Source organism: Pelophylax lessonae (assembly GCF_965119305.1).
Source record: "Pelophylax lessonae genome assembly, chromosome: 5".
In the NCBI taxonomy this organism is placed as follows: Eukaryota; Metazoa; Chordata; class Amphibia; order Anura; family Ranidae; genus Pelophylax; species Pelophylax lessonae.
The window spans coordinates 235,157,445-235,181,636 of NC_138772.1; the positions used below are offsets into that span (position 1 = coordinate 235,157,445).

At 46.8% G+C, this 24,192-nt stretch overlaps 1 protein-coding gene across 3 annotated transcripts in view; it reads right to left on the reverse strand.

Moving 5' to 3' along the window:
• The window catches only part of TRIO (trio Rho guanine nucleotide exchange factor), an 855,771-nt gene that overhangs the window by 124,612 nt on the left and 706,967 nt on the right, over positions 1-24,192 (reverse strand). For all 3 annotated transcript variants that reach the window (XM_082259530.1, XM_082259529.1, XM_082259531.1), the window contains exon 41: positions 6,016-6,085. In XM_082259530.1, coding sequence (XP_082115656.1) covers positions 6,016-6,085 — 70 coding nt within the window. The remainder of the gene's footprint in view (positions 1-6,015; positions 6,086-24,192) is intronic.

Below are 24,192 nucleotides of genomic sequence, written 5' to 3' on the forward strand. Positions count from 1 at the left end.
AAACAAACAGTATTTTTATTTTTTACGAATTGATATAACCTTATTTAAATAAATGGGGACAGACACAGCTCCTGATTCTTCTTAACCATTAGGTTATACTGCCTCCTACAAGAGTAGGACACAAGGCAGGAAAAAGCTTGACTATGCCAATGGGCAGTCCCAGGGGGTATACACCCACTCTCAGCTAAAGGCACTCAGTTTTGTTACAAGCAGAGTCAGAAGAAAGTCAACTTCACAGAGGGGTGGATGCTGTGTATCGATGAACATCAGAAAAATTGATTTTACAGTAAGACAAAAATCACATTTTCGATTTCGTTCATTGACGGACACAGCTCCTGATTCTTCTTAACCATTGGGACGTCCCAAAGCAATGTTAAACATGAGGGGGTGGGAAAACAGCAGAAAAACTTCCCAAGGCTAACCATAGCCAACGAGGTAACATAGAGCTCAAAAAATAAATAACATGAGCTCACAATACACCCTCAAAGAGGACCAGGTCCTCCAAACTGCAGCCAGCAAAACCTTGTGGCCAAAAGAAGCATCCCCAGATACAAAAACTCTGTAAAAGTGTGCACCGACTACTAGGTGGCTGCCTTGCAAAACCCACATCACTGACTCTTCCAGACGGAAAGCCCAGGAGACACTAAGCGCCCTAGCAGAGTGCGCCTAAACAGGGAAAGGTGGAACCTGACCCCTGATGCAATAGGATTGAACCACCATCTGTCTGATCCATCTGGAAATGGTTGCAGAAAAAGCGGACAACCCTTAGTGAGGTCCATCCGTGAGCGCAAATAGAACCTGACTTCCTAAAAGACTCCGTAGCTGCCAGGTACAACCTAATTGCCCAGACCACATCCAAGACATGCAAGGCAATTTTCTGCCGATGTTCAGGCCTGTGACATATAGAAGGCAACACAACGTCTTCATTCAAATGACAGTCAGAGACCACCTTAGGAAAGAATGACAGACAAAGACAATGCACCATCTTATCCTTGTGAAGCACCATAAAGTGAACAACAGGATAGCGCCATTAGTTCCAACACCCTGCATGCAGAGGTGATAGCCACCAATGGAGGCCACCTTGTGGGGCAGTGTAAGCTTCAGTAGAGCTGAAAGAACCACATTAAGATTCCAGGGCGGCAACGGAGCCCACGCTGAAGGAACAAAATGTCGGATACCCTGAACAAAAGGTACGCACCAGGGAGTGTGTGGCCAAAGGCCTTTGTAAAATGACCGCCAAAACCCGATACCTGGCCCTTGATGGTACTCAAGGACAATTTTTGATCAACCCCCGTTGAAGGAAGGTTAAGTTGCGATCCACCGAGAAGGAGCGAGGATGAACCCCACGAGACTCGCACCACGCAATGTACGTCTTCCACATACGATGGAAGATCTTCCTAGCGGCAGCTTTCCTAGCTTTTAACAGCGTAGGAATTACTGATTCAAACAAACCTCCACCCTTCAGCACCTGGCGTTCAACAGCCAAGCCGTTAAAGCCAGCGACTGTAAAGCAGGATGGAAGATTGGTCAGTGGGACAACAGATCCTGCCTGAGAGGAAGTCCCCAAGAAGCATCGGTGACCAGCCTTACCAGATCAGCATACCTAGACCGGCGAGGCCAGTCTGGAGCCACTAGAATGACCGGAATCCCTTCTGCCTGAATCCTGTACAGGAATCGTGGCAGAAGTTAGAGAGGGCTGGAATGAATCGGTCAGCCCACCTTAGAATTCCGGCTACTTACCGAGCCGCCAGGACACTTCTTGTGCCCCCTTGGTGATTGACATAGACCAGTGTTTCTCAACTCCGGTCCTCAGAGCATGCTAACAGGCCAGATTTTAAGTATTACCTTGGGGAGAGGCAGACTAGAATACTGCAATCACTGAGCAGCAAATTATATCACCTGTGATGTATTTCAGTTTTCTTGAAAACCTGGCCTGTTAGTGTGCCCTGAGGACCGGAGTTGAGAAACACTGACATAGACCATGGCCGTGGCATTGCCTGAATGAATTTGTATCGGACACCCCTGAAGACGATTGTCCAATGAGCCAGATAAAGTCTAATCGCTCTGAGTTCCAGTACACCAATCGGCAGTCTGGGCTCTGCCAGAGTCCAGACCCCCCGAGCACGTCTTTGCTGAGGACGCATCCCCACCCAGACAGGCTGGCATCTGTGGAGACAACCGTCCAGGACAGGACCAGAAGGATTTTCCATGTCGAAAGTGCCAGAGAGCAAAGCCACCTCTAGAGACAGAGGATCCTTGACCCATTTCACCAGACTATCTTTAGCAGAGATCCTGTGTGGAACTGTGCAAATAGACGGCCTCGAGGGTGGGCACCATTCAGGCCCAGCACGCGCATGCAAGCCCAGAGGGAAGACCGTTTGCTTAACAACAGAAACTGAATTGCGTTTTTCCTGAGGAAGAACCACTGAGGCCTAATCCAGAGTCAGACCCAGCTAGGCCATTTTTTGTGAACAAAACCAAAGCATACTCCTGAAAGTTCAGGATCACACCAAACTCCATTAGAGTTTGCAGAGCAATCTCCAGTAGACCATCAGAGCAGTCGGAGAGTCCGCTCGCAGAAGATGATTATTCAGGTACCCCAGTACCGCGATCCCCTGCTGATTCAAACAATGCCAACACCGGGGCCTACAGTCCTGTGAAGACGCAAGGTGCGGGGGTGAGACCAAAGGTCAGGTCCACAAACTGATAATGCTCTTCGTCCACGACGGAGGAAGCGCTGGCGACCAGCACATATTAGGTAGGCGTCCTTGATGTCGAAAGAAGCGGGAAGAAATCACCCTGATGGGACACCACTACCATGTGAATGCACTCCATGCAAAACTTCTGTACTTGCACAAAGCAGCTTAGCGCCTTGAGGTCCAGAATTGGACGTACCTTGCGTTCCTTCCTGGGAACTGTAAAGAGGTTTGAGTTAAAAACCCTTGAAAATGTTCCAAAGTCGGAATCGGAACAATCACCCCTTGAAATAACAAGTCTTGCACTGCCCCAAAGAGACCCTGTAAGTGATCTGGGGAAGAGTGCAGTTTGGAAGGGAAAAACCTTTCCGGAGGACAAGACCAAACTCGATCTCGTAGCCTGACTGAATAACTTTGTGGACCCACTTGTCCTGTACGAAGGAAGGAGTTCCATGGATCCGGAAACCAGTAAAAACGTCCCCCCAACCCCCAGATACGGATGAGGGCCTCTTGGAACATCTGGAGGAAGCCCTGACTTTGTCCCTTGTCTTGAGATCCTGAGAGATGAAGAGGCCGCTTAGGAGCCGAGGAGAATGGCCCACATCTACGATGGGGCTCCTTGCCCTTGGTAGCCTGCGAAAGAAGAATACTCTTCCCTCCGTGAGACCCTTAACGATGTCATCCAAGGAAGCTCCAAAAAAGGCGATCCCCTACAAGGGGGAAATCAGATAAGGCCTTCTTAGAAGTCTAGTCTGCAGACCAGCATTTCAGCCAGACAATACGCTGAAGAACCACTGCTGACTCAGACAGCCTAGAAATCAAAGGAACCGCATCCAAAGAGGCATCACTGACAAACTGTAGCCCCTGGACCAACCGGTCCGCCAGCTCCGCAAAGACAGGGGGAAGCTATTCTCCCTCCAGGTCCCGGTGTAAAAGCTTAGACTATTCAGTCAGAGTTTGCGACACCAGGGAAATAGTAATCACCAACCTAATTGCCGAACCAGTAACAGCGCACATATGGCGGGCCAGAGCATCTGTCCTCTTAGCTGGACCTGTAAAGATCGGGGACTCCTCAACTGGGATGAAGGTAACTCAATAAGACCTGGAATTTACAGGTGGGACCATCCACTTTTTACGCAGTAAATGCTCATAAGCATACCGCAAGTAAAAAATGCCTAGCAACCACTGAGTTTTGGACAACCCTCCTGTTTTGTGACAATGTTGTCAAGGTAAGCGGAAAGAGGAACACTCTCGCCACTTTGGAGGGCCTGTGGGAGCCAAAAGGAACCGATGCCTCTGATGTGGCATCAGGTGCAACCTCCATTTTTCAAGTTTCACACACTGACACAAACAGTGCCTCAACCAGCGGCTATTTAAGTGCGGCTAGAGGAGCAGAGGAATCACCCTCACTATCTGAGCACACAGGGTGCATGGACGCAGACCCAGTAGCGTCGCTATTTACTGTGCTCACCCCTTAAACATAACAATCAGGGGAGGCCTACTAGAGGATGTAAGGCAACTCTTCTCCTTGGTCGTCAGGCTCCCTCCGGATACTACAATCATCAGATTGCCTTTTTGAACTACAGGCTGATCCCTTACTGTCACCTGGTAAGGAGCTTTTATATTGGTGGTGGCTCATTTTAGGGGTGAGTTTCCCCTCTCTGTACCCCTCACTGTGTGGAGATTGTACAATTCCTTGCTGCACATCTTCATGCTGGATGTTTTATAGTGCACACCTCTTTTCCTTCTGGTAAGAAGTATTTACACAAGTTTTGATCAAGCACAGTGGAGGTTTATTTTCTTTCCTTTTTTTCACATTATTTGTGAAGGCGCAATACTCTGCATCTTTTGTGAGTGCATTCTTATTTATATTTTTTATTTCATAATTTTTTGGGTTTTATGCTATGGCGTTTATTTTTGTCGTTTCATGTTAATTACCCTGCATGGTGATTACACCTTCACTTGAGTTAATTTGACTCCATCACACCACGTCAAGCGGCTCACACAGGATTAGTTCCTGCGGTTTGGATTATCCACGGCTTTCACTAAATCTGGCGGAGTGTGATCAGCATTTATGCACAGTACTCACCAGATTCTGGTAAGCAGAAAAGCAATCAGTTGTGGTTTCTCTTGCCTAATAACCTGATTTATTTATCCTTCACTTATCGGAATTCACAAACTTTTTTATGTTTACTTGGACATTTCTCACATTAAGACATACTCTTTTTATGTATTTATCACTTAACGCGACTAGTTTATATTTATATTTAAATCAGGGGAGGCCGCTGACTGTGATTCCGCAAAGGGGACGCCGGCCAAGGGTCCACAAATGGACCACTTATTGAACCCTGCAAAAACAAGGGGGGGGTCGCCCTCCGAGCCCTCCATAGAGGCCATAATTGGACATAGCCCCCTTAAAAGGGGCCCGTCTGCCATGGCGCGGATGTGCAGTACAATCAATGTACTGGACTAAACTGCAGCGAAACTATCACCGGAATGCGTTATATCTCAATCCAGAAAGGCAGATGAGGAAATAATTAAATTCCCATGAGCGTAGGCCCCCTTCCCCTAATCCAGACTTTGTTTGATAGCAGAAGGAGTCTGCCCACCACTGGGGAATAATGTCAGACAAGGCTTTAATGTGAAATGGTGACCAGATGAAAAAAAAAATTCTGCTTAGCAAGACACCTAGTGGTTGATGCACGCCACTGCCATAAAAAAAAAAAAAACAACTGAATCTAGATTAGATAAACTTCCAGCTGGGAGATCCAGTGTTGTAGGGCAACCAAATTGCTTAGACCTCCAAAATGTTACTTGAGAGACTTGTCTGCAACCAAATTCCAGCACCAACAAGGCATCAAGAACTTCCTAGCCTGTCAGGCTGGTAACCTTCATGAGTATTCTCCAAGAATCAGGATTGAGAGGGCCGCCCCCAGGCTGGGCTTTGTTTTGTTCATTGTAATTTCTGATACAGGTATTAGCTGGGTAGGTAAATTGGTTTTCACATCCACCCTCCGTGTTAAGTCCAGGAACCTAGAATAACATACGCAGGGTATTTTGTGATATTTGGCGGCCTTGCACCTGCCAGTATAGCTGTGTTTCTAAAAAAATTTGGTTTAGGATATTCACAAATTAGTGTATAACAATCAAGATTATTAAGGCAATCAAATCTCTATCCAAAATATGAAAACGTAGATCAAAATATATGTTTATTCAACAAATACAAATTTTTAAATTTAGTAAAAACAGTGTCAGTAAAAGAAAAAAAAATCACGTAAAAAAGCAAATGAAAGCCAATTATATTGGTTTAAGAACTTACATGCTTCACAAATAATGCTGGCAGCCTTTCTGGATCTTGCAAACATTTCTCTAGCTCCCCCAAAAAGAACCTGGGAACAAAGAATATAAATTTTTAGGTATGTATAATTTCTTGCCTGGCTCTAGTGCTATTCAGTTGAAATAAACAGTTTGCTCTGGGGGCAAATACAATAGAAGTATAGTAGATGTAGGAGCGTGGGACATGCTCCTCCATTTTGTATATCTATATTTTGCTATGTGTTTAAACTCCATTTCAGACAAAGATTTTTGCAAGTATCTCACAATTAACACATTATAGCATGTTCTAATTATACTATCTGTTTCCTGTAGATGATGTTGCTTCTAGTTCCTCTTTCTTAGTCTGAGACCAGAAATGTCTAAGCTTTCTTATTTAACCAATAGAATCTACTGAATAAGTTAATCTCCGCAAATGGAGCATTTCCTATAGCTTGGAATTGATCCGTTTTTTACCCCCTTATAAGGAATGAACCCTAGGCCACCCCCCTTTGATGATGCATGTATATATCCTTTTGAAACATAATAAATCTTTGAATAATCCTTTGAACTACACGCAGACTAGTTGATTTATTTCAGTGGCAAAGGTTTCTCCCGGAGACTCTGCCTTTGCACAGAGCTGACTTGACTGAGTTATACGTAGTCAGGAATTACCTTAGGAAGGGTTGAGCCAATTACTTTCAGCTGGGGGCTCGTCCGGGATCGGAAGGTCAATCCTAGTCAGTCACCGGGTGAGTGGATATTTTTTTTTATCTATCTACCGTCCGTGAGACCTGGACTCAGACCGTGGTTTCCGATTCCTGAACCTGAATACCTGAATACGGGAACGTAACGTGACAGTGTCTCAGGGAGACACAGGAATTGTCTTAAGAAAAGACAATACACAGGAACAAATAAAACGTCTCAGGGAGGCGTTGATTCTGTCCTCAAGGAAGACCGTTTCTTTGGGCTTCTTGGAAGCCCAGGGGTTTTAGGAAAACCCCGTTCCTCTGAAAGAAACAGATAGATGTCGGTCAGTTCTGTGTAAAATCTTCTTTTGCATTATCTTCCTATCGCATAAAAACTATAAGGATTAAATTATAAAATAATCTGTTTGTGTGACCCAGAGGCTCAGTTGGTAAGTGAATGAACCGGTTTATCACTTATGTGTAGAGATTTAAGTTCATTTACTTTATGTCTGATGAGAGGAAGTGATTTGTCACGACTACTGGTTTGACATATATTGAAACTGTGTATCTATAATTATATATGACTTGTAAAAATTGCGCCTGCGGACTGTTAATATAACACACTGGACCTGATAGCGACAGTCACATTATTACTGTAAAAATTGACTGACCGATTGTAACCTATCGGACTCAGATCTTTTTCTTTCCTTTGTTTATCTTTTCTGTCACATAGAAGTATAAGAGCCGGTTCACACTTTGGGCTTGTAAGGCGACCTGACAAGTGATTTTGTGAATGTGTAAATCTTAGAGACACATTTTATTAAGTGAGAGAATATTGGATTTTGTTTGTGGTTTTGTGAAAATATACTGAAGGTTTAGGTCTGATGTTGGCCATACATGATACAATTTTATTACAATTTTCAGTGCAGTTTTCTTGAAATTTACCTTCAGCTGTGTAGTACAAACGCCTGCCTAATTGGATACAAGTGAATGTGTTCTTTAGCTTTGACCTCTTATTATGTGGTTTGTGGTGGATCTAACAGAAAATTGTACAATAAAGAGTTGGACATGTGTGGCCAGCCTTAGAGATAGATATTAGGAGACAAGTAAATCACAGAAAAAAAGAGTTCTGTAGTCCGTCTGCATTCTTTTTCAGTAAAGGTTATTTGTAATATATTTAGAATGAGGAAGAATCAAAGCGAACAAATCCCATCCCCCCGATCGAGGCGAGACGTGCAGATCATATGTCGCCTGGGTCTCTGGTGGATGCACATACATTACCCTTGGATAGATAACCTAGCAAGATGGTCAGAAAAGATAAGAAGTTGTAATATGAAGTACATGGAAAAAGCGGGGAGAATTGGTTTATTTATGCCCCGTATAGGTACAATAGAATAAAAAAAAAAAAAAAAAGCTACTTAGAGCTACTAAAAGTGAAAGGTGTTTACCCACAGCAATTGCCTGTAGACAGAAGACAGGTGAAACTGTATCAAAGTTTTGGACTCTGATACATGAGGTTAAATGTCACTGCTGAGTAGCACAGTCTTATGATTCAAAGATTTGCCGCTAATTTAAAGTCACAGTACATGTTATTGTAAAACAGCAAGTTTCTGATTGGGCTACTAAAACACTAAAACCATGGAAGGTTTTCAAAAAGCCATAACAGAGAGAGATGCGGCTGGCTGTTTTGATCTGCCTAAAGAAAAAGAGCCTGTCAGCGCGCATTTCCAAGGGCGCTCTCAGAAGAGGCAGAGCAAAGGGTAAGACATTTCCAACCTAGGCTCCCCTACAATAATAATAAACCACAATTGAACAGCCTCACAACAGCCTGAGATAAAGTTACCTGCCAACTGGCAACCACAGCAACAACAACTGTTACATCAGAGGGTGGATTCACAGTGACATTGGAAAAAATGCCCATTTTTGTCCTGAGTCCAGAGAATAATTATTTCCTTTTAGATTCTATGCCCCCCTTAAGAGAAGGATGGAGTCAGGCCTATGTTAAGCACAAATGTTTGTGTTTGCTTCTCTAAAGACCTTATCATATACGCTTTAAGCTAGTACATTTCCTTGCAACGAGGGGAAAAGAGGGGGGGGGGGTTACTTCTGCAATTGTAGCTAGCAGAAGTTTCTAATTCAGAAGTTAGTTCCACACATATACAATTATTTTTTTATAGATTTTCTTGAAGTTTTGCCATTTATACATTTGTGCCCATCTTGTATGAGCATAGTAATAACGAATAAAACACTATTTTATTAGGCAAAACATAAATTGCCGTTGTCGGCAGGATATTTTTTACAGAATTATAGATAATGATAAATTATATTTTGCAAATGGTCCCCTATGTGAAGGGGAGCCTTGCTGCAAAATTTTTAAAATTGGCTACTTGTCAAGAAAGGGTTCAAAAGTCATATCTTTGTTCCTGTTATAGCTATGGAATTTATTTCTGGACAGAAAGGGTTACCCCAATTAGTGTGACCATTGGACCCTATTGGCACCGAGCCAAAAGTTTCAAATCAGATTAACTTTTTATCTGATTATAGTTTTTGAGTGATATTTTAGGGGTATCCTCTATTGAAAGAGGGGAACCCCTGGCCAGATTTTGGTTAGCTTGGCACGAGGCCAAAAGTTTTTGTAAGATTGGCACTGAGCCAAAAAGTTTTTAGTTTTTTATCTGATCATAGCATGCAAGTGGTATCTGATGTGCCATCTCTACTGACAGCCATAGCATCCGATGCTACCAACTTTACAGTGATTGGTTTAAGTAATGCGTTTTTTTTAAGCGTCCTAGTGGACGAGGAGACACAGCCATCTTTGTTTCTTGTTTTTCAGTCCGGGTAACTGACCTGGTGTAGAAATGCCTCAGGGCTATGTGGACAGTTCAGTTGTCTGCTCTATAGTTCTCCAGACCATGCAAGAGGGGATGGACACCTGCTCATGGGTCAGTCCCGCTACAATATGTGGATGACATATGTAGTCACTCTGTGGAGGCCAGTCAGAGCAAGTGAGTTTATTGAGGAATGTACATCTATGTGGACACAAAGTGTCATAGGAATAATGACAATGGTGTTAGGAAAGTGTTGTTTACCTTGGTTTTGTTCTCACAGAGGGAGAAAGGAGAGTCAGTCACAAAAGAGCTGCGGCTCTAGTGGGTCTTGCCAGCACACAGTGGGTCTTGCACGCCCACAAACCAGGATCATTGATTGTTATGGATCCGGACTGCTCCTATCTATAATAACATTTTGAGACAAACCACAGGTCCAGAAATGTCACAAGAAATGTTAAATGCGTTTATGTATGTGAAAACTTCAATGGTTGTAGCGCCTGCACTGGGCCTCCCACATTATGGAGAAATGTTTTGTGTTTATGCAAGGGACAACTGTAAGACCATGACAGGTGTACTTGCCCAGGAGTATGGTGGTAAACTTTGCCCTATAAGTTTTTCCAAAGATGGTCGCAGTCCAGGCCCAAGGCATGCCTGAAGTGACTCCAAACATAGCATCTTGTGTGATGGTACTGGGGATGGCCACATCATTTACCTTAGGTAGGCCCCAGTTCTATATCGGTTACTGGGAGTAAAGGGTGCGTTACACCACACTATGCTTGTATAGACATAATATATCAGGACACGTCTCCAGCGGATGTTTCCTCAACAGCCATGGAGGGAGCAGAATATGTTTCTGTAGATGATTCCTGCTCCAGGCCAGAAGATCACACATTGCTAGAGCTACAAGAACAGGTTTTAAGGACTTGGGCAATGTTTTAGAAAAAGTTGAGAATGGTCTTTTTCTAAAAGAGGGGAGCTCTTGAGTGTATCCCCGCAGCTAGCGCCCCACTGTTTATTGCCTAGTATTATGGAATAGGATACGGGATGGGAAAGAACATATGAAGTATTACTAAGAGTTTTGTTTATATTTGCAGGCCCACCTAAATTAGTGCAAGCATATGTTGCTAGATGCATCGCCTATATTAGGAACAAACAATCCAAACATATAAGGCCAAACATGAGCATCTCCAATACCCATCAAAGCCATTCACACATCTACAAATAGATTTCACACATAAGCCCAAAGCAGGGAAGAAATTGAAGTTCTTTTAAGTCAATAGTGGACGTATTCAGCAGATGAGTGGAAGCTTTTAGGACCACAAAAGGGAAATGCCCACACGGTGGCACGCATTCTCAATCAGGAGATTATTCCTGGATGGGGGTGCCTGCTTTGAATTAGTTCTAATAATGGTCCAGCTTTCATATCAAAAATATGCAAGGAACTAGTTAAAATCCTGAAAATAGATTATTATCCACAGAGTTCAGGTAAAACGGAAAGGATGAATAGCACAATTAAAGACAAATTGAGAAAAGAGTAATTGAAACTTTGAATTGAGTGGAAAGGAACGAAAAGTTGCTCGCACCTTTCTTTTCTCTTTACAGGTACCAACCCATCCCTTGAAGGAGGGAGATGAAGTAGTGATCCAGCTGTCGCCACATCACAAGACCAAGACTGGATTCAGTTTTGGACCAAAAGACAAAGGAAAATACCCATCCCTTTAGAGAAGGAGAGGCAGTGGTGATGAAGCTGTTGCCCAAAGGAAAGAAACAACAGGAATTCGCCTATGGCCCTGAGACCATCGTGGTAGCCGTTACCAGGACCGCCGTCTTGACTGAGCACAGCCCTACTTGGATCCATGCCACAAGAGTGAAGCTGGTATGGAAAGGACCTGAGCCAGAGGATCCGGAGTCAAGAAAAGGAGGTACTAACGGGGGCAGATAGCCCTGACCTCGAACAGGACAGTCAAGAAAAGGGGGTACTAACGGGGGCAGATAGCCCTGACCCTGTAGAAAAACGGAATTTTTGTAAAATCTTACCTGTAAAATTCCTTTCTCTGAGTCCTCCGACAGTCGCCGCCTCTTCATATTCGTCACATATGGGGTATTAGACTTTGCTCCGAAGGAGTAGCTAGGCAACAGAATATGTTAACATTAAAGCTTTTAACATATCCCACCATCAAGGGGTGGTCCCCTCAGTCAATACCCTCCTACTTCCTGCAACCATATCTTAGTTTTAGTGGAATAGCAGTAGAGTATACAACCAAACCCCAAAAGAGGGGCGGGGGCGGCGACTGTCGGAGGACTCAGAGAAAGGAATTTTACAGGTAAGATTTTACAAAAATTCCGTTTTCTCTTACGTCCTCCGACAGTCGCCGCCTCTTCATATTCGTCACATATGGGGACGTCCCAAAGCAGTGCAAACATGAGGGGTGGGAAACGCATCCGCGCCGAAAAGGCAACGCAGTCTCCGTATCAAAGAAAGGAACCTTACCAAAGGAAGGAACCCAGCTGGGCAACAGGAAAAAAACAGGTGCTCAACAGGAGCAACAACCCAGGAAAAGACAAATAACCAGGGGATAAAAAACTTATCCCAACAGCCAGTGGTCCCCACAAGGGACCCTAGGGAATCGCCGCACTAAGAACCTTGCGGCCAAAGGAAGCATCCGCAGATGCCTGAACATCTACTTTGTAGAATTTCGTGAAAGTGTGCACGGTCGACCAAGTCGCCGCCTTACACACCTGGGCTACAGAAGCCCCATGACGACACGCCCAAGACGTACTCAGAGATCTAGTAGAGTGCGCCTTCACAGGCACAGGGGGAACCTTCCCCTGCAAAGCATAGGCCTGTTCAATGGCCTGCCTGATCCATTTTGCGATTGTAGAGGCCGACGCCGCCATGCCCTTCCGAGGACCCTCTGGAAGAACAAACAAGGAATCCGTCTTTCGAAAAGACTCAGTCGATTTAAGGTAAACCCTTATCGCCCGAACAACATCCAGAGAATGTAATCTCACCTCCTTTGGATGTTTAGGCTTCGCGCACAGCGAAGGCAAGACAATATCCTCATTAAGATGGAATTCCGAAACTCGTTTCAGAAGAAAAGAAGGATTAGGTCGCAAGACCACCTTATCCAAATGAACAACCAGATACGGAGACTTGCAGGACAAAGCTGCCAGCTCCGACACTCTGCGAGCCGAAGTGATCGCCACCAAAAAGGTGACCTTTTTGGACAACATAGACAACGAGATCTCCCTGATCTGTTCAAAAGGAGCACGTTGCAACACAGACAGAACGAGATTCAAGTCCCAAGGGGGCAAAGGATCCCTCCTAGGAGGAACCAGATGCCGCACACCCTGAACAAAAGTGCCAACCAAGGAGTTGGAAGCCACGGGACGTTGAAACAGAACGGCCAGCGCAGACACCTGACCCTTTATCGTAGCCAGCGCCAAACGCTGATCGACACCTGTTTGAAGGAAGGACAGCACTCGGGAAACCGAGTACGTGCGGGGTGAAAACCCCCTGGACTCACACCAGGCAAAATAAGCCTTCCAAGTACGGTAATAAACCTTCCCCGAGGAAGACTTCCTCGCGTTGATCAAAGTATGAACGACCTCTGGGGAGAGACCCTTCTCCTTCAGAACCTCGGTCTCAACAGCCAGGCCGTCAAAGCCAGAGACTGTAAAGCAGGATGGTATATCGGTCCTTGAGACAGGAGATCGTCTCGAAGAGGCAGACGCCCCGTGGCAGTCGACCGCCAGATTCACGAGGTCTGCGTACCAGGACCGGCGAGGCCAGTCCGGTGCCACAAGAATCACCGTGCTGCGTTCCGAGTGTAACCTGCGAAGGAACCTGGACAGCAACTGAATCGGTGGAAACGCGTACATCAGCCTGTACTGATGCCACGGGGCCACTAACGCGTCCGACGCGTCTGCCCGAGGGTCGCGCGTCCTTGCCACGAACCTTCTCACCTTGTTGTTGAGACGAGACGCGAACAGGTCCACATCTGGAAGACCCCACTTTGCGCACAACATCTGGAAGACAGCCGGGTGGAGAGACCATTCCCCCTGATCCAGGGTCTGGCGACTCAGATAGTCCGCCTGCCAGTTCTCCACCCCCGGAATGTGAACCGCCGTTATCGCCGGGACATGAGTCTCGGCCCAAGACAGAATGTCGGCCACTTCTCGAGCCGCTCGGGCACTCCTGGTGCCCCCTTGGTGGTTGATGTAGGCCACCGCCGTGGCATTGTCCGTCTGCACCCGAACCGGGCAGCCCTGCAGCCGGTCCGTCCAGCGATGAAGACAGAGATTTATCGCACGCAATTCCAGAATGTTGATCGGAAGGGAAGACTCCCCCTCCGACCAAGTTCCCTGGGCGGACAGAACGCCCAGAACACCACCCCAGCCCGACAGGCTGGCATCCGTGGTGATCACCGTCCACGAGATAGGACGAAACGACGGACACCATCGGGGACTGGAGCCACCACAGAAGGTCTCTTCTGGTGCGATGACTCAACGAGATTTGAAGATCCAGAGATTGAGGTCGCCCGTCCCACATGGACAAGATCTCCGCTTGGAGACCCCGCGTGTGAAACTGGGCGAAGGGAATCGCCTCGAAGGCCGAGACCATCAATCCCAGACATCTCATGCACGTCCGCAGAGACGAGTGCGGAACGTCCCTGAGGGACCTGACTTCCTCCTGAAGAGTTCTGAGTTTGTCTTCCGGCAGGAAGACCTTCGCCTGCACTGAGTCCAGAATCATTCCCAGGTAGGGAAGACGAACCGACGGACTCAGTGTTGACTTTGGAAAATTTATCGTCCAACCAAACTCCTGCAGAGTTTGCATCGTGACAGACAGGTCCTCCTCCAGACCCTGGCTGGTCGCAGACCGAACCAGAATGTCGTCCAGATACCCCAGGACAGAAATGCCCTGGGCCCTCAATAATGCCAGAACCGGTGCAAGCACCTTGGTGAAGACCCGCGGAGCCGAGGCGAGACCAAAGGGCAACGCCACGAACTGGTAGTGATCCTCCGCAATGGCAAATCGAAGGAACCTCTGGTGACCCTCGAAAATGGGGATGTGAAGATACGCATCCTTCAAATCGATGGAGGCCATGAATTCCCCCGGAACCAGGGCAGCCACCACCGACCGCAGGGATTCCATGCGGAACTTGCGAACCCGCACAGAGCGGTTCAGAGCCTTCAAGTCCAGAATTGGACGAACCTTGCCCTCCTTTCTGGGCACGGTGAACAGATTGGAATAAAACCCCCGAAATCTGTCCCGATGAGGCACCGGAACTACCACTCCCTGAGCCCTCAGGTCCCGCACCGCCAGGTGCAGGTCCCGTAAACGCTCTGGAGACAGTTGAAGATTTGAGGGAAAAAATCTGCTCTCCGGCCGAGAGAGAAACTCGATCTTGTAACCAGATCGAACGATCTCCTGAACCCATCTGTCCCGCACGCGGGCCAACCAGGGCTGAAGAAAACCGAGCAAGCGTCCCCCCACCCCAAAACTGGGTGAGGGCGCCCCTTCAGGCCGCACTGTTATGGGCTGCGGATCCGGATTGACCGGACTTCTGTTTCCCAGACCAGGGCTTCTTCTGAGAGCCTTGACCTTTGAACGGTTTGCCCATGTAGTGCGACCGAAAGGCACGAAAGGACCCCTGAGGGGGCCGAAAATTAGCATGCTTCTTCCCAGAAACCCCCTTAGCCTTGGGGAAATGGGGCAAGAGAGTGCTCTTACCTCCGGTGATCCCCTTAATCAACATATCCAAGGACTCCCCAAAAAGGCGAGACCCATCATAAGGCAGATTGGCTAAGGTCTTACGTGAAGACTGGTCCACCGACCAACATTTCAACCAAACCAGGCGGCGAGACAACACCGCCACGCTGTGCACACGTGCAGCCAACGGGACTAGGTCCAAGTCCGCATCACACAGATACATGACCCCCTGGTGGATTTGATCCACCATATCCAGGGTCACCGGCGAGGCCAAATCGGCCACTAGGACGCGCCTAAGCATCTGCGTCCAACTTGCGACCGCCTGGGCTGCCATGAGAGAGGCAAACAGAGCCTTAAGCATAGAACCCGTAACAGAATAAGTATGACGGGCAAGAGACTCCAATCTCCTATCCGTGGCATCACGGAACACAGGGGAATCCTCTGCAGGAATCGCAGTGGATTTGTTTAAAACCGCAATTGCGTGATCCACTGGGGGTGGCACACACCACCTTTCATCAGTGGAAGGCGAGAAAGGATAACACAGCTTGAACCTACTTGGTACAGCAAAAGGTTTGCGCAGATTGCGCCATTGTTCCTTAACAGCGCGCTGAAAATCATCATCGCAGGGAAAAACCTGCGGCGTCCTGCGTTTCCTCTGCGTCCCATAAGCCGCCAAGGCAGCGGGGGGACACACTTCATCCTGCAAACGCAGCGTTTGTTTTATGGAAGCAATCAATTCATCCATGATTGCAAGCTCTTCAGGCGAGCCAGGGGGAGAATTATCAACCCCTTCAACTTCAGCCTCCACCTCGGACCCCACTAGATCCAGGGAGGAGCGGGACCCCGATAAGGAGGCCCCCGCCATAACAACCCCATCACCTTCACCCTCAGAATCAGAGGAAAGAGCAACTCTGGGTCTTTTAGTAGATTGAGCAGCCACCAGCATCTGCACCTGAGCAGCAAGGCCAGCCACAATAGTGGCTAAATCCCCCCCTGGGGGGGAAACAGCGGTCCCCTGGCTTTCCACCAAGGCGGTAGGAAATTTGCCCTCCTGAGAATCCATTGCCCCTACAACAAATGCCGGATAATAAAGGGTTAACTGCCCCTTTAACACGCGCGGCGAGCGCAGCCCACCGCACTACACACAAGCACAATGAGACCCCCACAGGGACAATAAAACTGACACAGGCAATGGATAGGAAGGATAGAACCTGAGGAGACCCTCGCCGCTGCTGCTGCCTCGATCGGTGTTCCTGGAGAAGAGGAAGTGATGCTGCCAGGGCGCTCTATGAAAGCCTATGGGAGGCTACAAGAAAATGGCCGCCATGCATGTAGAACATGCGGCCGGAGCGAGTGTAGGCAAAATGGCGCCGTTTGGCGCCGAAACCACCGCTCCACAGTACAGTAATGCACACATGTCTGTATATAAAAAAACATGTCAGATCGCCGCAGCGATCGCTGTATAATGCCCAAACATGCCACAAAACATGCCCCACAGCACACAGCTTCTCACACTGACAAGGCTGACACACACAGTGTCACACAGCTCCCCCCCCCTTGCAGCCCACAGCATGCAGCCGAGAGATAGGGAGACAAACAGTGTGAATAGAGGCAGGTTACACAGTCCCAGACTGACACCCCCCCAGACAGACAGGTCCCCACATAAATACACTTACCTCACAGTGGCGTGGGGGACCCGCACAGGCGAACAAGCCGCTGCACATGAGGCAGGGAGAGTCGCATACAAGACGCACAGAATGGGGGTTAAGAAACCGCACAGCGTCCAGTGAGGTAGCCACCTCACCAATCATCCCTGCACCGAACAGGGATGGGTCGTTCACTGTGCCAGGAGCGTTACCTGGCTGAACGCTCGATGGCAGGCTGGGAAGCCACTGACCCACGACCTGCGACCAGGGGGATCAGCCCGAGACCCAGCCCGCATGATCCTCTTCATCCGAAGAATTAACTAATGCTGACAAAAAGAACAGCTAAGTAAAGTTAGAGAGAAAACTCAAACAAAAAATCAAAAAAGAAGAAAGAGTCTGGGGCACAAAGCCCCAGCACAGAGAGAGCCAGCCACTCCTGACAAGCTAGACATTAAAACTGAGATATGGTTGCAGGAAGTAGGAGGGTATTGACTGAGGGGACCACCCCTTGAGGGTGGGATATGTTAAAAGCTTTAATGTTAACATATTCTGTTGCCTAGCTACTCCTTCGGAGCAAAGTCTAATACCCCATATGTGACGAATATGAAGAGGCGGCGACTGTCGGAGGACGTAAGAGAAAATACTTTTCTAATTTCACCAGATTTAGGCAAATTATGGCTGCTGATCCTACTGACTTCATTTTCAGTATTTTCCCTTGTATGGACTGTGACTAACTGTATATATCACCCAGCGGATCTGGGGCCCCTTGGAGGAATTTGTGGGACACCTAACGCCACCAGCCCAGACATAGTATCGGAGACACCTCAGAAAAGAAATAAAAGAGCCCTGTCCCATAGTTCACCCTCCCTATCAGATAGCCTTCACACAAACAAATGGCATGACACAATTTTTGTAGAATTCCTCTAACACACAAGTAGCTACTTCTATAGTGCCTTATGAAGCGATACTCCCTGGTAGTGATGATACCATACGGTATAATGATAGGAGATTAGGCCCAGGAACTCTATTTATATGTGTCACAGACAAATATTGGGGAGACAATTGTGACTATTGGGGATCAGTGGGTTGGAACACGGGAGACAATTGGGATTGCAAATCTACTTAAGGGGAACACTGGAACTACAGGGAAACAAAAGAGAGGCTCCCATAGGAAGTTTTGACCCACATATATATATATATATATATATATATATATATATATATATATATATATATATATATATATAGATGCCATCGGGGTCCCTAATGAGTTCAAGCAAAGAGATCAGGTTAAAGCCAGTTTTGAGTCCTTTATCTCTCCCCTTGTCACCATAAATAAAAATGTAGATTGGATAAATTATACATGTATCTATTATAATCAGCGGATATTTGTTAACTATACAAGGAATGCCCTAAAGGGCATAGCAGAACAACTAGAAGCCACTTCCCAGATGGCATTCCAGAATAGAATGGCTCTGGATATGATCCTCGCAGGAAAAGGTGGTACCTGTGTATATATTGATAAAGTAGATGGATGCTGTACGTACATTCCTGATAATACTGGCCCCAAGGGGAAGGTCACTCTGGCCATTCTGTGGAACTTAAGAAGAATTCTGGCATTGACAACCCTTGGGAATCAGTATTTTGGATGGTTTAATAGTTGTAAACAATCCCTAGTGCAGCTAGGAATTATCATTGTTATTATATTTGTTATAATAGATGTCGTAATACTTTGTGTAGTCCTCTGCTTTAAGAAAATGCTTAGCAAAAGTATTGATAATCCATCAATGATTTATAATAATGTTGCAAAACCTGAACAGATCACCCCCTTGAAACAAACCCAACTTCCCTCCCCAGATTTTAGGGATTACAATATAAAAATAGAAGAAAGAACCTCGTCATTTAGGTGTGCAGGTTGGGTGCTTATTATACCAAGGAATCCAAGGACAATTGTCGCCCAACCTGCTGTCCCCATTCCTGGGAGACTGTGTGTCCCCAGATGACACCATAAAAATGACAGGAAAAATCATGCAGATAAAATTATGATTTTTTTTAGAGGGGATTGTAGGAGCGTGGGACATGCTCCTCCATTTTGTATATCTATATTTTGCTATGTGTTTAAACTCCATTTCAGACAAAGATTTTTGCACGTATCTCGTAATTAACACATTATAGCATGTTCTAATTATACTATCTGCTTCCTGTAGATGCTGTTGCTTCTAGTTCCTCTTTCTTAGTCTGAGATCAGAAATGTCTAAGCTTTCTTGTTTAACCAATAGAATCTACTGAATACGTTAATCTCCGTAAATGGAGCATTTCCTATAGCTTGGAATTGATCAGTTTATACCCCCTTATAAGGAATGTACCCATCCCCCTTTGATGATGCATGTATATATAGTTTTGAAATGTAATAAACCTTTGAGTAATCCTTTGAACCACACGCAGACTAGTTGATTTATTTCAGTGGCAAAGGTTTCTCCCGGAGACTCCGCCTTTGCACAGAGCTGACTTGACTTGACTGAGTTATAGGTAGTCAGGGATTACCTTAGGAGGGGTTGAGCCAATCACTTTCAGTAGATATAGTAGTTTCCTGTGGCTGAATAAAGTGTTTCATACACATTGTGATAGTGTAGCACAAATTAGCGGTAATAGTAAATGTGGGTGTTCCCAAAGGACTAGATTTATTGTGACACTTATTTTAATTCCTTTCAGCATTAGATTCCTTTGTGGCTCTCGGCATTCACTCACATTACCTCAAAGAGCCAAAAAGGAATTCTTTGCCAGAAGACTTCACCCTGCCAGATGCTGTGGTCACAGGTTTAAACGGGTATCAGGTAGCTATATACAGTCCACAATGCATCACTGACTGTGGGTCTCACTCAGACTTTCTGATATCTAAATGGTGAAGTATCTCACTCTAGGTCCAGCAGACCAACATAACTTCCCTTGCCCCTATGGCCAGTCCTCCCTTAGTAGGCAACAAAATAATAAATATAAATTGAAAAGTAAACAAATATTATGGAGTTGCCAATCATATACAATCACACATATATAAAAAAAAAGATAAACTACTAACCCCATTAAAATTAGTTTAACCAGCCACAACAGAAAACAGCAAAAATATCCCCTTAACCGCAGAAATTAGGGCCACACTTATGCATTATAACCACATTCATGCACTGGTCTGACCCAAGGAATACTAGGAAGTACTCATTACAGAGGAAAGCGTACAATAGAACAAGGAGTGTAAAAATAATAAACAGTGGACACAACCAAGCAGACACAAAATAATGTGGAAAAGGACCAATAGCGCATCCACATCAGAACCCCAAGAGCGGACATAGAAAACCAGCTAGTCTTAAGAGGTCCCATCCCTACTACAAAGACAACTGCTTCACCTCGACCCACTCCATCCAAATTTTATTTAACTTTTCCTGTTTATATAGTGGCAGAGCATCACCTCTCGATAACAGGTAAAAGCTGGTCAGTACGGTGTTTACACCTCCACATATCAGCCCCTAGAGAGACACCCACCTAGAGAGAGCAGAGTTCGTAGCAACCCCGGGAGATAACTTATCTAATGATGGGTTCTGAAGCATATTAACCACTTGCTGACCGCTCACTGAGCTGGTACTGCAGCAAAGTGGCTCGTTATCGTCCAGCGACGTAGACCTTCGTCGCTGGATCCCGCCCCCTCTCGGCAGCGTGCCAAGGGAGTCGGGCGAAGGGAGGATAGGCGGTGATCACCGCTGCTCTTCCCCGATCGTCGGGGATCGAGTGAGGAAATCCGCCCACTTGTGTAAACAAAGCGGGCGGGTCTCCTATGTGACAGACAGTCACAGATTACAGGATTCAGCATAGCTGAACCTGCGATCTGTGTCACACAATCCCCTCCCTCCACACACGTCAGTAAGCATGAGGCATACATTTAACCCCTTGATCACCAATAAAGTTACCCCTTCCCTGCCAGTGTCATTATTACAGTAACAGTGCATATTTATAGCACTGATTACTGTAGTAATGTCACTGGTACTCCCAAAAGTGTCAAAGATGTCAGTTAGGGGTCCGATCTGTCCGCCGCAATGTCGCAGTCCCGCAAAAAAAAACGCAGATCGCCGCCATTACTAGCAAAAAAAAAAAATAAACAATAAAAATGACAAATCTTTCCCGTAGTTAGTAAACGCTATAACTTTTGCGCAAACCATTTAAAATATGCTTATTGTGATTTTTTTACCAAAAATATGTAGCAGAAAACAAATTGGCCTAAAATGTTAAAAAATTTTGATTTTTACATTTTTTTGAGAATGTTATATATCAGAATGTATAAAATATTGTTTTTTTTTTCAAAATTGTCGCTCTTTTTTAAAAATTAAAAATCGCACAGGTGATCAAATACCACCAAAAGAAAGCTCTATTTGTGGAGTGAAAAAACTGAATTTTTGTAAAATCTTACCATAAAATTCCTTTCTCTGAGTCCTCTGACAGTCGCCATCCACTCATACAGTCTTCACCAATGGGTATTGACCTCTTATCCATAGGAGCAAGCTAGGCATAAAACTTGTTAAAGTAATTTACATAGACACACCTATGGGGGCTGTCCCACTGGTCCAATACCCCCCTGCTATCAGCCATCCCAACTCAGTTTGATAGCAAGCAGTTAAAGTCCAAAGAACCCCAAATAGAGGGGCAGGGGCGGCGACTGTCAGAGGATTCAGAGAAAGGAATTTTACGGTAAGATTTTACAAAAATTCAGTTTTCTCTTACGTCCTCTGACAGTCGCCGCCCACTCATACAGTCTTCCCCAATGGGATGTCCCAAAGCAGTGTAGACATTAGGGGTGGGAAACGCAACCATCAGAAAGGCAACGCAGCACCCACCGCAGAGAAAGGAACCTTACGTGAGCAGAAAGGTATCCTCTGGGCAACAGAAAAGCTCAACTGGAGTAACAACCCAGGAAAGCAAATAAACAAGGGGGAAAAACAACCCCAACAGCCAGGGCCCTGCAAAACTAGGGTCCCCTTAAGGCACTGCCGCACACAGAACTTTGCGGCCAAAGGAGGCATCTACCGATGCCAGAACATCAAGTTTGTAGAATTTTGAAAAGGTGTGCACAGACGACCAAGTCGCAGCCTTGCACACCTGGATCACCGAAGCCTGATGCCGGAAGGCCCAGGACGCACTCACCGCTCTGGTAGAGTGCGCCTTGACAGGGAAGGGCGGTACCCGTTCCTTAATCGAATAGGCCTGCACAATCGTCTGTCTGATCCATTCTGAAATGGTCGCCGCAGACGCAGCCATACCCTTCCGAGGTCCCTCAGGAAGGACAAAAAGAGAATCCGACTTCCGAAAGGATTCAGTGGATGACAGGTAAACCCTGATCGCCCTGACAACATCCAAGGAATGTAAGGCAAACTCCTTAGGATGTTTAGGATTCGCACAACGCAAAGGCAAAACAATGTCCTCATTAAGGTGAAAATCAGAAACCACCTTTGGAAGGAAGGACTGGTTGGGTCGCAAGACCACCTTATCCCTATGAACCACCAGGTAAGGGGAGCGGCAAGACAAGGCCACCAACTCCGACACTCTGCGTGCAGAAGTGCTCGCTACCAGAAAAGCAACCTTTTGACAGCAGAGGCAAAGAAATCTCCCTGATGTTTTCAAGGGGAGAACGTTCCAAACGGACAGAACCAAGTTCAAGTCCCAAGGAGGTAGGGGCGCCCTCCGTGGAGGGGCCAAGTGACGCACACCTTGAATTAAGGTGCGAATCAAAGAGTTAGACGCCAATGGGCGCTGGAAAAGGACGGCCAGTGCAGACAACTGGCCCTTAATCGTGGACAACACCAGTTTGTAGGAAGGCTAACACCCTTGCCACCGAGTGGGAACGAGGAGGGAAGCCTCTGTATTCACACCAGGCAAAATAAGCCTTCCAGGTACGGTAATAGATCTTACCGGACGAGGCTTTCCTAGCCTTGAGCAAAGTAGGAATGACCTTAGAAGTGAGACCCCTGTCTCTCAGGACCTGGCTTTCAACAGCCATGCCATTAAAGCCAGCGACTGTAAAGCAGGATGGAAGATCGGTCCCTGAGACAGTAGATCGTCTCGTAACGGTAGCCGCCACGGAGGCTCGACGGCCAGTTGAATGATGTCCGCGTACCAGAACCGGCGTGGCCGGTCTGGGGGCACCAGAATCACCAACTTCGGTTCTAAGACCAACCTGCGCAGGAACCTGGACAACAACTGAATCGGGGGAAAGGCATACATCAGACGATACCGGTGCCAATGCACCACCAGCGCATCGGAGGCGTCTGCCAGAGGATCGCGCGTTCTTGCCACGAAACTTCCCACCTTGTTGTTTAGCCGGGACGCGAACAGATCCACATCCGGGGATCCCCATTTCGCATACAGCATTTGAAAAACCTCCGGGTGCAGGGACCATTCCCCAGAGGTGGGGGACTCGAGTTACATGACTTGACTCGAGTCAGACTCGAGTCACCTGTTTGGGGACTTGCAACTTGCTTGACAGATTTCAGTAAATGACTTGACTTGACTTTGACTTGCGCCCTATGACTTGCGACTTGACTTTGACTTGCGACCTATGACTTGCAGTGACTTGACCCCCGCTGCCCCCCCCCCCCCTGCTGGCCGCAGCTTTGGTTTGTCTCCTCTGCACCAGCGACGTTGTGAGTGATCGGGACCTATGATTCACAGCGAGGAGGATCCTCCTCTTCGGCTCCTCCTCCTCTCCTCCGCGCCAAGAAGACCGGCTCCACCCACCTCCTCCCTCATGTGTTGTGTGGCGGCGGCCAAGCGGTGACTAAAACAGGGAATAATGGAGAGGCACATAGCGTGATACCGTACAAACAAGTTTATTTGTGTGAAAACATAGGAAAGGTACTCACATTTGTGCAATATTAACCGGTTGCCGACCGCCGCACGACTATATACTGCGGCGGTCAGCCCCGGCCAAGCAGAGTGACGTATGGATACGTCATTCGCCTGTCACTGACTTGAGAGCCAATTGCGGGCGGGCACGGGCCGAGGCGCGCGCCCGCCGCGGCTCGTTCACAGACAAGTCAGTGCGTGTGACCGGCGGACTCGATGTCCGCCGGTCACACTACGATCGCTCCGGTGAAGGGAGAAAGGCGGAGCGGCTTATGTAAACAAGCCGCCCGTCATTCTCCCTGGTGTAAAAATGAAGATCAGACGGTTCTACTATGTAGGACCATTGATCTTTGTTTTTACACCAATAGCAATGTCCCTATACAGTTAGAATCACGCCCCTAGGACACACTTAACCCCTCCCTC